We start from the raw sequence: 13,418 nt of genomic DNA on the forward strand, positions 1-13,418 counted from the left end.
AATCTGGTTGGCTGCTTTGATTAGGTAGCCAATGAAACAAGCATTTGGCTCCAAAAGAGTAGAGTGAATGGAGGGTCAATAGCACAACTGTCTATATTGCACTATTACTATCTATCAATCTACTTTAGGTATCTGTAAGGCACCTATCAACATGGGAATTAAGCATCTCTAAATTTTCATATAATTATGAGCTACTAGAGATTATTTGACCCATATTCTTTAATCCAGTTTATTGGTTTTGGTCCTGTTCACTCAAATATTTTTATTAACTTTTCTCCTGATAGGATTTATATTTAGATCTTCAAATGATGGAAACAGACAAAGTTGAACATTATTAGCCGTATTATGCATTGTTTGTCTTCCAGTAGCCACTCTAGGCCCCAGTCAAGGCTCTGACCATCATTGTGCTAGGAGACGTACAAGCATATAGTTAAAATACAGACACTGTCCCAAACAATTTACAATCTTAGTTAGTAACAAGATGCAACAAGTGGATGCGACACGTACGCTGGTGGGGTGTGGGGGAAGGAGGATGGGGTAACAATGTGGTTCACTACCTGGCTACTGATTATCAGTGATCGGTACGCATAACAACAGAAGTGAGTCATTAAACAGGGATCTGGCAAAAACCTACTGTCAAAACTGCAGGAAACAATTGGAGTGTTGGCACCAAATACACGTGTGGCAGACTCCTTGGCTTTTTCTGAGCTCTTCGCCTCTTCTTCATCAAGGCTAGTGTCTGCTCCCTAAAATCATATACAAAACCAAGTTCACTGACATTTACATATACAGAAATAACCTGATCTTTATGTTAATGGCTTCTTATGTACACACTGGGCTTCATTCGCTCCTGTTGGGGCAAGAAGAGGTGCAAATTGTACTTCCCTGAACAAATGAAGCCTAGTGTACTGCAGAAGAAGTTCATGCTTGGCTGCAGGCAAAGGTGTTTGCTCTGCCACTCTCCTTTGGGAAGACAATTTTTAAGTTGCAGTCAGAGCGCTATAGAAATCAGTCTGGTAGTCATATCCACTTCCTGGCCAATGCTGCCTGATTTGGGGGATAAATTGGCCACTTGCAAGCAGGGCAGATGAGAAGGAGGGAAAGAGGGAACAATTGTTTTGGGGGCCTGAGCTCGGGGGACCCCAAAATGTATAATGTCTGTGTAAATAAAGTGAAATGGGAGGGGCTGGATGCCAGTGAACATGATGTACCAGGGCCCCCCATTTCTCTCGATGGGCCTGCCTGCAAGCACCCTACACTGGCCACCAACCTCCTTTAGAGAGCTATTCTGTTGCTGGGGGCGTTATCCCCCCAGTTACACTGGCACAAGCTGGCAGCAACTATAAGAACATAAGAAAGGCCGTACCAGGTCAGACCAAAGGTCCATCTAGCCCAGTATCCTGTCTACCGACAGTGGCCAATGCCAGGTGCCCCAGAGGGAGTGAACCTAACTATGAGCTGTGTCTAGCTCAATATTTATTAGTTAATAAAGGTTAAAAGGAACAGACACTAAAAAGCAAATTTTCAAAACTCCATGGGACTCAGGCCCCGGGGAAGTGGAGGAAAGAAAATAGATATTATAAACTAGATGCCTGTTATTTGCTGCTTATGATGCAAAACAAGAAAAAAAAATGTAGAGCCACTGCCACAAACTGGATTTTCCCTAGTATGATGCCACCATCCTTTCTGTATCCAATATCCTAGTAAAATATATTACTTTTTCACACTATGTTCTTTATACTATTCCCTAGTTAATGCCTTAGCATATACAATGTATCCTTTCATAAACCTATGGAATAATTAAATTGTGATGATCTATTAGTGACCATATAGATATCTTTCTATCTTTTTCCCCCCTACTTGTTTGATTGCCTCTAGATGCAAATATCCAGCAGAGGCAATTCCTGTCCATACCTATTACAGACACAGTTACTCTTTATGCATTTGATTTATACCCTTGAGCAGCTTTACTATAGTTGGACCAGCTCCTTTGCTTTTCCAGGCGGGTGGGTCACCTTGGGGTTCAGTTTCTGCTGCCAAGTCTCATAACATGCTAACAGATAAATAATTCTAGGAGTCAAATAATATACGTATTATGCAGGAGGTCAGACAATATGATCATAATGGTCCCTTCTGGCCTTGAAGCCTATGAATGCCTCAGTCACACAGCAATTTAATGGTTATAAAGCATCTCATGCAGTAGCTTGCTGTATTTAATAACATGTTAATGTTCCACCACTAATTTTAAAACTTATTTTCCTGTTAATTAAACAATTACTACTGTGATTTTACTACTTACAAGAGCACCTTCAAGTTTAAAGATAGCTGCTGCACCATGTGTGTCTGAAGGAGCCATTTTTCTCCTCCAGCGTCTACGGCGGAATGTATCAGAACTGCGTGGTTTCCAGTGAAACTTCCAGCCAATCAAAGATGCATATTCCCATCCTTCTTGATCTTCATGGGAAGCCATTACCTAGGAGACATCAGAAGAAATACAAACCATCCACACTGTACTTACATAAATGTCATAAAAAGTCTGCAATAGTTACAACAAAAACAATCAACCCTTTTCAAAATAAACTCTAAGTGAAAGACAAAGACACTATTCTACAGCAGGAAAGGGAACTGACTGCATGTCAAATAAAGTTGTTTTAAAATATTTTTCTGTGGGTAGAAACAGAATGTTGTTCTGCACTCACTTATCTGTGAGATTCATTTCAAACACATTTACCTCTAAAATCATGTATTATGTGTAAGAAATAGAAACCCTTAACTACAGTTCTAATCTGCTCCTTTTACCTTTACTCCTGTTGCTTGGCTTGGATCCTTTTTGCGTTTTCGCACCAGTCTTCGCCGTCTGTGTATATGATACATTTTCTCTGCAGCAACCCAGGACTTTGGCTTATTGTCTGGAGGAATTGTAATTCCATATTCCCACCCTAGAACAGGATTTGTTAGTTATCTTTCAGATAAACAGTGTGAGTTACAAACAAGAGGAGTTTGGGTTCTGCAGATGGTCAAGTTTCATTGGAAATAAAATAAAAATTCATAAGGGACTATTTTAGTATTGCCAACCCTAAACATTTAAAAGTCATGGGTCATGTCACAAAAAAAAATCAATATTTTGACTTTAAAATCATGAGATTTTATTTTTTAAAAATACATTTGGAGTTCTTTTTATTTACTTACTGGATTTTGAGACTTTAGGGCGCATTGGGGTCATATTTGCATTCTTTACAATGGGGAGGGCTAGAAACTTACTTTTTATTTTAAATGGAAGCTGGAATTCAAACATAATCACATGACCTCAGGTTTTAAGAGACACACCAATTATTGTGAGAAACATGACAAAATCACAAGATTTGGCAACACTGCTTTTTATATTTCCACTGTACAGAATTGGAATTCAACAGCCAGAATTCTGGGGTCCAGATTTTTATGTAGTCTGACTTTCTGCTGTGGAAGGTATTATGACCTCATGCACTGAGACTTAACCTTAGCACAGATGGCAAAACTACATAAGAGGAGTAAGAAAACTTAGATTCCAATGATGCCAAACAGCCAGTTGTTTCACTGGACTTTAAAAAAAAGAAAATAGCTATCCAAGAGTCTTCGGTTCTTTAGAATTCATTCAAATTCAGATAGTACTGCAGACTTCTGGGCTTCAGATACTCTTCTCTTAAAACTGTCCCTTCTACTTTCCCAAGTTCCTTGTTTCTTGAACTATTATAGAAATGTTTCATAGATTCCTTGTTTACTGGCAGGCTTTGAAGTCAAATATTTCCCCCAAACATCCCTATAGTATCCTAACAATCATCTCGTTACATGGTTTACACCACACCGACACCCTCTTGAACCATTTGCTGCTGGATCGATGGGTCCATCTTGTATTTGGATTAATTATGAGCAGGTGGAAATAAGAGCAGTTCTAGTAACAAAGAGTCTCTCTTTACTGTGCTTGCGAATTTCTAAAGTTCATAAGACCAGTGGTCCATCTAATCTAGTATCCTGTCTCAGACAGTGGCCAGTACCAGGCGCTTCATAGAAAGGCACAGGAAACCCCATCATTGACAGCTTTATAACCAGCCCATGATGTAAGTTTCTTCCTAACCCTTTTCAGTCAGAGTTGGGTTATGCCCAGAAGATTGAGGCTTTATTTTCCTTTTAATATAACTGTGGATATTCTCATTGCCTATATAAATATCTCATTATCTATATCCGTCCTTTTTTAAATCCTACTAAGCTTTTGGCCTCAGTGGTAACTTGTGACAATGAGTGCTTAACAACTTAAACAAGACACAAAAAAGTACACCACCTTGGATTCTGCTTGATGAAATGCGATTACATACACAGCAGACAACCTATGAAACTTCACCTACTGTGCAAAATGGTGGTGCCTGTGATCCAAGGGAGGCCAGGTTTTTTTGTTACTAGTACTTTGCATAATGTCATGGCAAATTCATGTCCTACTATGGGATGCTGCATAATGTAGTGTGTTTTTTTTGTACTGATGATAGACTGGTGAGTAAAAGTAGGGTAAAAATGGGAATAGATATAGGTAGTGGGCATTTTTAATTGTGGATTCCTTTTGTAACTGGTACCAGTTTGCTGGGTACATGGTCCCTCAAGTGTAAATATTGGCATTAAGATGAAATAGATAATAATGAACTACTTGAAGCATGTGGCTTTGTCTACACTAGATTCTTCATTAAAATTTCCCATATTGCTACCACTAATGCATCTTCACTGCTGGGAGCCCTAGACTAGATTGGCCATTGGCATTTTAATCACAGTGTCGTCTGACCCTCTTCAGAGAAATCCCCCAAAGGCCAGTATGGGGTTGATGTAGGTCCTGCAGTGTAGATCCCTAGACCCACTATGCACTCTCTGTTGGATCCAGGGGAATGGTAGCTGAGTCCTTTTTCTGCACAGGAAGAGGAGAAATGTGCATGGGGGTCTCCTTAGTATGTCAGTCTTGAGGGTAGAATCGGACGCCCTGTTATTTCAGCCCATAGATTTCCCAGGTGGAAATATTCAACCATTACTTCCTATTTTAACGCTGATGGCAGTTTTGCCTGAGTAGAGAATGCAGTATCATTCCTTTGGGCTGCGATCTGGCATTTTGTCCCTTCAGCCTATTGCACTGTATTCTCCAAAGGAACACACAAATGAAGAACCACCAGTTTTCAGGCAAACCACCAGAACTTAAAAATAAATGCACATGTGATTCCAGGTGGAAAAGGGGAGTATGACTGTGGTCCTACTGGCTTAAATAAGTATAACACACGCTCAGTCTCTCATGCACCTCATTCAACACCAGCCTACATCATCATCATCATTATAGAATTGACCAGAGATCCCAATCAGGATGGGAACCCCACTGGGATAAGCACTGTACAAACATCCAGAAAGAGCTGGTTCCTGCCCCAAACAAATTACAATCTAATATAAAACAATAAGATGAGTGTAACAAACAACTGGAGTATGAGGGTAACAGTTTTATAACTGTGTGTTTACATAGCTATCCAAAACTTGATGGTCCTAAATCATAACATTTTTTTAAAATTATGAAACAACAGCTAGATTATCCATAAGTTAAGGTTGCCGCCGAGTTTCTATTTAAAGCCACATTTTGCCTCTTCTTTAAGTTCTACCATGCACAAAAACCAAATCAGCCTTGAAATATAAAAACTTCCCAGAAATCACTAATGTTCCTCTACCTAGTTACTAACATGCTCTTGGTTACTTGTATTTCAAAATATTGTAGTGAGACATAACCTGTTGAAAGTTTTGGAATACATTCTTCTATCTGATTGTGAAGAGTTTGTCCTAATAAGTATACTATAAACAGTTAATCTTACCTTTCTCATCCACCGCTCGATTTATATCATATATCCAAGCATCATCCTCCCAGATCCATCCAGGGGGACAGGTAATCTCACCAGGTGGTGCAGTTTTTTCTCCATTCTTTCAGGTAGAAAAAAAACAAAGGGTTATTATGTAAAAAATGCACATGTAGCATAACCATATTGTAAGGCTGTATAGGAAGTTGGTTTGATGGGCTCAAACCACCCACTCTCAGCTGCAACTCAGGATGAAGCAAATATTTTTGTAATAAATAGCTGGTGAAACATCACTGTATTCTTCTGTACTAACTTGTTTTAGGACCCATTTTCCTAAAGTCAAAATAAAATGTTAGACATTTCAAAAGCCCATCATGCAGTGAAAAATTAGGAAAAGGGAGAGCAAAATAGCTCACAGCTAAGCAGAACTCTTGTAACCAGAATTTTAAAAAATGAAAAGTATTAATTTATAAGAATCTCACCACATCTGTGTAGGGCTCCTCAGCTGCTTTCCATTCTCCTCCAGGATAACGACTCTCATTTTGGTACACTTCATCTGTAAACTCACTATGACCTGCATCAGCTTCAGTCAGCAAACTGTGAAGTCAAAAGCAAATGTATTAGCAAAGCAAATCGTTAAACTACAATTACTGAATAGAACTACTGTAGAGTGTGTGCACATGTGTGTGCATACAAAAAATTATCACCATCCTCCAATGGATGGCTGAGTAATTCTGAGTCTATGTGCCAAAAGCCCTATTGCTATTAGCTAATGGAGATTTTTCTTCAGCCGCAGTGGCAGAGGCCTGTGCTTTTGGAGTTTTATTGCACTATCACTGTGAAGTTCCAACTATCCATAGTGTGCAGTATAGACCACATAAAGACTTCTTTTCCTAGAATTTCCCACGATTGCTATCTAAACCTGCTTTGAACGCTCTCAAAAAGTGTATATATGTAAATATATAAAATACTAATGCATATCAGATGAGAACACACATATTTCATATATACACATATAAAATATAAACAATTCTCACATCAGAGTTTTCTTTCACCTTTTCTTCAAGTCTTTCGATCACTTATTCCGTGTAAATCACAGGTATTTTTCAAGCCTATTTTGTCCATTTACACTGCACTAAATACAATAGTACAATAGTGCTGGATCACTGTTATAGTTTAGTGATTGACAGTCATAACATGAAAAAAAAAAAATCAACATTTCCCTGAAGACTACCTACGAGCTACACATGACTACACGTAAGCTAACTTAGGCTAAGGAGGGGAAAGGCAATTAAATGAGCTGCCAGCTGATTCTTTTGTCGCAGCTAGTTTATTTGTTCATTAAAATGTTGCTGAAATGCATCCAATATCAAACTTTTTCATCCACATTACAGTACTCAAGTTTCCCAATTTTTCAAAAAAAATGTTAGCTGTCCTGTGAATTTGGACTAACTTGACTTTTCTCCACCTCCTAGGTGTGACTGAGTTTAAAAAGAAAGTCAAATATTTTACTGATATATTTTTTAAACTGTAAACATGATAATTAAAACATTACTAATTATTTCAGATAAAATAAATTTCTCCAGTTTTAATTGCCTGGCAGATTCGATTTCAGAAAGAGCTGAAATCTGTTTTGTAATGCCATCTACTGGTCAAATAAAGTTGTGTGGGTTATTTTCTGTCTAGTGGAAGAGATCATTGTATTTATAATTGTATTTATTTCATATTTTTACAAGAGGCTTTTCTTCTTTATCAGCTGAACTGTTCTCAAATGTATACTTATTGCTTTTCTGCATGTCATAGACCATCAATTGAAAAAATTAATCTTGAAAATCATGAAGATTTCATTGCTAAATTTTAAGAAGGACTCAACAGCCGGTCTCTTCCTGTTGTGCAGTGGCAGTCCTCCTATGCATGCTCAATGCCAGAACACAAGAAGAAAAGACAGAGGTGAAATTCTTGGTCCTACTGAAATCAATGGGAATTTTTGGGCCAGAATTTCACTACTAGTAACTATTACAGTTTAATCCATTCTATCTCTGTGTATGTGAACATGCACTGTTATTAGGCTGCATCCCTTCAAAAAGCAAAATAAATAAATAAAAATTAAAAGCCCCATTGGATGATCTCCCCATCTAGATGATGATTTGTACACTGTGTGGATATGATGTGAACTGGATGTTTATAATGGACTCCACGGTAAGCTGAAATCGGAAGAAGTTTTTGTTAAACAGACAGCCACCTGATCTATCTTAGGTACTTATATGGCCGCATCGCTGTAGTAATCTGAGCCCCTCACAGTCTGCAGTGTATCCTTAGCGTTCTCTCAACACCTCAGTTGTACCTCCATGTTACAGATGGAGAACAGAGGCACAGAGAGTTTAAGTGACTTGCCCATGGTCACACAGCAAGTCTATTGCAGAGCAGGGAATTGAAAAATTGCACCAAGGTCTTTAGTGTCCCAGGCTAGTCCCCCTAATCACTGAAAATCCTTTTTACATGTTCACAGCAGAAGGTTCATCCTTCCTTCTAACGATGTAAACATGGATTGTACTGTTATTAAATAGCTTTTGCCGATTGGCTAACTTACTCTCCTTCTACAAAAATTCTGTTTAAAACCTGCCCAACCCCACTTAAACCCAAGAGATGAATTTATTCTGTACATTCTGAAAATAACTAGGAAACATTGCAAACCCCTTATTGCTGTTTGATTGTGTAGGAATCAGAAATCTGACCTTCTTTCAGGATCAACCATCCACTCTCCTTCCCACTCCCAGCCCTTTGGGGGCAAAAAGAACTCTCTTTTCAATTTAATTTTTCCTGTGACATCAGAAAACTTGTGGCGACCGACTAGTCCTGAGGTGCCCCACTTTCCAAACATAAGAGCCTGATTTTCATACTGTTTGAGAGAGAAGAATAAAAGAGCACTTTAGGGTCAAAAGAAAAGCTGTTAGGAAAATACAAGCATATATTTATGTAATCATTACAACTCAAACATTCTACTATATGTGGCCCATATCTGAAATCAAAGGACCAAGCTATCAGATAGAAAGTACGGGTAAGCTAGTCTTATAAACACCATTTATGGTGCACCATGTAAACAGAGATGGGTCACACTGATTTACCAAACCTGTCCATGTTCAAATCCAGACAAGTAGGTCAATCAGACAAAATATTTGTTCCTTCAAACAGCTGGGTACCACTTTATTTCATGTCATTATTCATTACTAACCTCCCAAAGTGGCACTTAGAATAATGATATCAGAACTAGTGACCGGCAGAAGCTAAAGATGGTGCTTCAGAACATGATGTTAAAAAGTTTGTCTCAAATACAACTTTTCATATAACTAACAGCATCCTTTTCATGCTTGAGGGTGGCTCTTAGTAAATCCATTGGAGGGCCATATTTTCATACTGTTTCATACTCCAAACAGAAACAAGTAGGGGTGCTGTCTCTTCTATATCTGCTGTCTCCATCTCCTACCACATTTCCTCCTCACCCCTACTCTGCCACTGACAACTTCAATGATCCCTTCATCTCTTCCTCCTACCCTCATCTCAGTGCCTCTTCAATGCTGCCCTGTCTGCAGTGAATCCCCTCCCAACCTACATCCTCTCTTCATTCAAATCTACAAACTTACTGCTTCCATGCTGCCTACAAGAGACAGCTTTAACTGTTTGGTAAATATATTTCCATTATAATGAGAACATGTACCATAAATTAATCACTGCATGATCTTGTTAGTGTAAACCTTGTTCTTCTCCATAAACCCATGAGTCACATGTAAAATCGGATTATAAATTGATCAGGGCAGGCATGATAGGACTGATTCTGATCTTACACTAGTTTCACACGCTCATGCTTCCATTGTCTTTAATGGAATTATTCTTGATTTACACTGCTGTATGTTGAATCAAAATTTGATCCCAGATTGGTTTTGGTTTTGGGCTTTTTAACCCCTTCCTCCTGTAAAATTCCTGGAAAATTTTTGGATTACTGTACAAATAGTAAAAACTTTGTCCCATAATGTTTCATATTTTATACTTAAGAAATCATGGATTTTGACATTCACTTTCTATTTTAAATTACTTTCACTACAGGTGCCTGAGTACTGCCAACTCAACTAACTGTAGGGATGATGGCTACACAAGCTGCTGTCGTGATGTCATATGAGCATATCATGTCATATCAGCAACTATATAGATGTTGGTGTCCATTACTGGTTCAGCACATTGTAGCCATTAGTAGGAAGTGAACGAAAAGGATGCCTGAAGCTTATCATTAACAGAAGAATAAAATTGTTTCTTGGATTAGTCTAGATTCATCTGATATTTTGGTCTCTACAATTACAGCATACCAAGAAGGCTATTTTAAATATTATCCACCTAATTTTCACCATCCCATTACACATGGTAACTCTTAACACTACAATGTTATGGTATATTCTCTTGTAATTGGAATTTGCTGGGTTTGCCTCAATTTTTCTGTAGTGTTTGTTTCAGTGAATCTTTCTGCTCGTGTGGAACCATTATTAACCAATGAACAAGCAATTAAAGTAGAAATGTTCTTCACATAGCAACATGCTATGGGCCAGGTTTTAATCTTAATTATTCCAATATAAATCTAGAATCACTGTACTGAAGTCAGTGGAGTTGCTCCAGATTTACACCTATCTAATCAAGATCAGAATCTAGTTTTATGAGTATGTCAGAGACATCATCTGGAAGAGATGTTGGGTTTGATTCTCCACTACCTTGAACCTAATCTAGTCATTTATATCTATGCAAAATGAGTGTAAAATGACACAAGTAATTCATGTCAGAATTTCAGTACATTCCAGAGTAAGTGACAAAGTTTCATGTAAGAGTAATATATTTAACATTAGGAGTCATACCATTTCTGCAAAAACACTGAATGTTCCTTCTGCAAAGCTATTAAACTTCTTTTCAACTGCAGTCAACCCAAGCCAAATGTTAACTCGCAACTGCACTGGAATTTTGGCACCTTTGTTCTTGTCCTGTGGGTACTGGAATATGTAAAAAGAATAGTTATCCTCTGTGATCATAGTAGACAGTAAATGTAGGTTCTGAATAAATGTACATAATAGCTCAGACATATAGAAAATAATACATGGCTTATCCGAATACTCCTGCACTGCAGTTTCCTGCTTTAGTGGTTACTTCAAAATGTCTTTATCAGCAAAAACCCTATTGCTTGACAGATATTACCAGAAAACATCCTAAAAGTAGAACCCCACCCTTGATTTACTAGCATGTAAGAGCTAAACATAGGAAGATTGTTGCTTAACTTCTTTCCTGTGTTTCCTTTCCAAAGTCTCACACACTAATGAGTTTGCCTCTGCCCAGTACTGAGAACAATTATAACTTCATAGTTCAGCGTTGGTATTAGTATTTCTTTGTCACAAGAGGCTTGAAATGCAGAGGTCAGAAAGAATGTTTCACTCAAATAGGAGGCAAGGGCTATACACAGTACACAGATGGACACACACTGGAAGTTTTAAGGTAAGAGATTGTCTGCACTTGGAAATTTCCTGGCATAACTATACTGATATACCAGTATAACTATAACTCTCTGTGTGGATACTCTTATCCTGGAATAAGAGTGCCTTTTTCTGGTTTAATTGACTTTCAAAGAGACAAACTTAACCAGAAAAGGTCACTCTAATTCTGGAATAAGGGTGTGCACCCAGAGAGTTATACCAGTATAACTATAGCAGTCTAATTATACTGGTATAGCTATGTGGGGAGATTTCCTTGTGTAGACAAGCCTTAAGTATTAGGTTCAGATTAACATCCAAAAGTTTGAATATTTATCCACAGTTTCTCTGAATTATTCAAATCCCACCCAGTAAGAGTCTCTCGCCACGACAGATCCATCCACATGCCTTCTAGCAGCATCAGCACCCACATTGGCTGAATAACCGGATCACACTTCCGAGCTTTTGGATGAGGTTCTGAGCCATGGACCAGAAGTTGATTCTGATTCTCTGTTACAATGGGCTTTCTCATCATACTCTGTGTGCTGTTTTGGGGGAAGCATCTGCAATTTGGCTCTTTGTGGCTGACACCTTGCACCTTGAGTCTTATCACTCCACCACTTCAGAATTCTTACACCTCTCCTGTGCCACTGTCAGACTGCGCCATACTGTATATCCTGCCAGCAGCTAGCTACTTAGACTGCTGTCACCCACTCACAAGTTTTTCTGCCTCGTTTTGTAGCAAGTTGCACTAGAAATGTCTTTCCCTTATGCTACGGATCAGAGGATACAATATGGCCCTATGCATCTTAATGGATGTACACATGCCTTTCATGGATTTAACTTTTCATAAAATTAGCTAAGGGAAAACGTCTGATGTTAACAAAAATAGCACGTTTTTAAATTCAAGCTGTAGTGTTTAAAGTGGCATAATGAAATTATCACAGTACCTTTAGAAAGATGGTCTGGGTCTTTCCACAGTATTTACCAGATGCTTCAGTACTTGTCGTAGAATACAAAACCTGGTGTGCGGGAATGCGGGCATAAGCTAGTCTCTTCTCTCCCCGGATCATCCAGATGATCACATCAGGTATACTGTTTTGTGACTATTTTTTTTTTTAAGAGAAAAAAAGAATCAAAACTATATTTTGCAATTAACAGAATTTCAAATTAATCCAGTGTTTGGAGAGTAAAAACAGAAATCAGGCATCTTTCAGGGATTTATTTAAGACAAAACAGAAATACAGATTCATGATACTAATATATGGGAGGAAATTTTCTTTTGCAAATAATTAAATGTCATACTGTTCTGAGATGATAATTAGAAAAAAAAAACAAATAAGTCTTATAAAAAGATTTGATAAAGAAGCTGGAGGTATTCTATGAACATATTCAGTCACAAATGGTTTATAATGAATATTCTAGGCTAGATCCTTTGGCCCATTATGTCCCTTTTGTGCTGCTCCACTATTAAGGAATTCTTGGCCTGCATGGAGCCTAAAGTCAATGGGACTTAAGTACACATTTAAAGGCTTTCCTGAATAAGGATGGACTTACGCACGTGCTTAGGTGCTTTCCTAAATCAGGGCCTGAAAGATGAAATCATGTAACAAGAACTTTAGCAGAATCTAAGTAAACACCCTGCCAGCTCTGTGCTGCCCCTTATACACTTCTGTTGGCTGTGTGCTAATTGTGAGTCTCAAACTGGTTATCATGTTTTTTTACCAGTGATTTTTAAAATTAGCAATGGCAAAGAGAAGATGAATATCGCTATAGATGATATGAAAACAAATTAACAGACTAGCTCATGCGAAAACAGGCTTTTATTATGGTCTAAAGTTACCCAAGGGATTAAAACAAATTAGAATAACTGGTCTAAACTCAATTTAAATAGGCTTCTATAGCTGCTGGCCCACAGAAATTCTGGATGCACAAACCCTAAGGAAATTTGCAATCCTGGGCTGAAAATAAAATATTCTCCCCCTTTAAGAAAGCTCCAGACAGGCTCATTAGGCAGACAGTGCTGCCCCTTTATCTAGATTAGAACCAAGTCTCTGGGTCTTATCCTGCTACCCTA

The 13,418-nt window shown here is 38.2% G+C and overlaps 1 protein-coding gene across 1 annotated transcript in view; it reads right to left on the minus strand.

The window, feature by feature from the left end:
* The window catches only part of MYOF (myoferlin), a 105,233-nt gene that overhangs the window by 30,262 nt on the left and 61,553 nt on the right, over positions 1-13,418 (minus strand). The window contains exons 24-31 of the mRNA XM_065408077.1: positions 12,292-12,447; positions 10,739-10,870; positions 8,579-8,742; positions 6,326-6,440; positions 5,862-5,967; positions 2,800-2,939; positions 2,300-2,473; positions 635-746 (exon numbers count right to left, since the gene is read on the minus strand). Coding sequence (XP_065264149.1) covers positions 635-746; positions 2,300-2,473; positions 2,800-2,939; positions 5,862-5,967; positions 6,326-6,440; positions 8,579-8,742; positions 10,739-10,870; positions 12,292-12,447 — 1,099 coding nt within the window. The remainder of the gene's footprint in view (positions 1-634; positions 747-2,299; positions 2,474-2,799; positions 2,940-5,861; positions 5,968-6,325; positions 6,441-8,578; positions 8,743-10,738; positions 10,871-12,291; positions 12,448-13,418) is intronic.

Source organism: Emys orbicularis, chromosome 7 (genome assembly GCF_028017835.1).
Source record: "Emys orbicularis isolate rEmyOrb1 chromosome 7, rEmyOrb1.hap1, whole genome shotgun sequence".
Classification (NCBI taxonomy): domain Eukaryota; kingdom Metazoa; phylum Chordata; order Testudines; family Emydidae; genus Emys; species Emys orbicularis.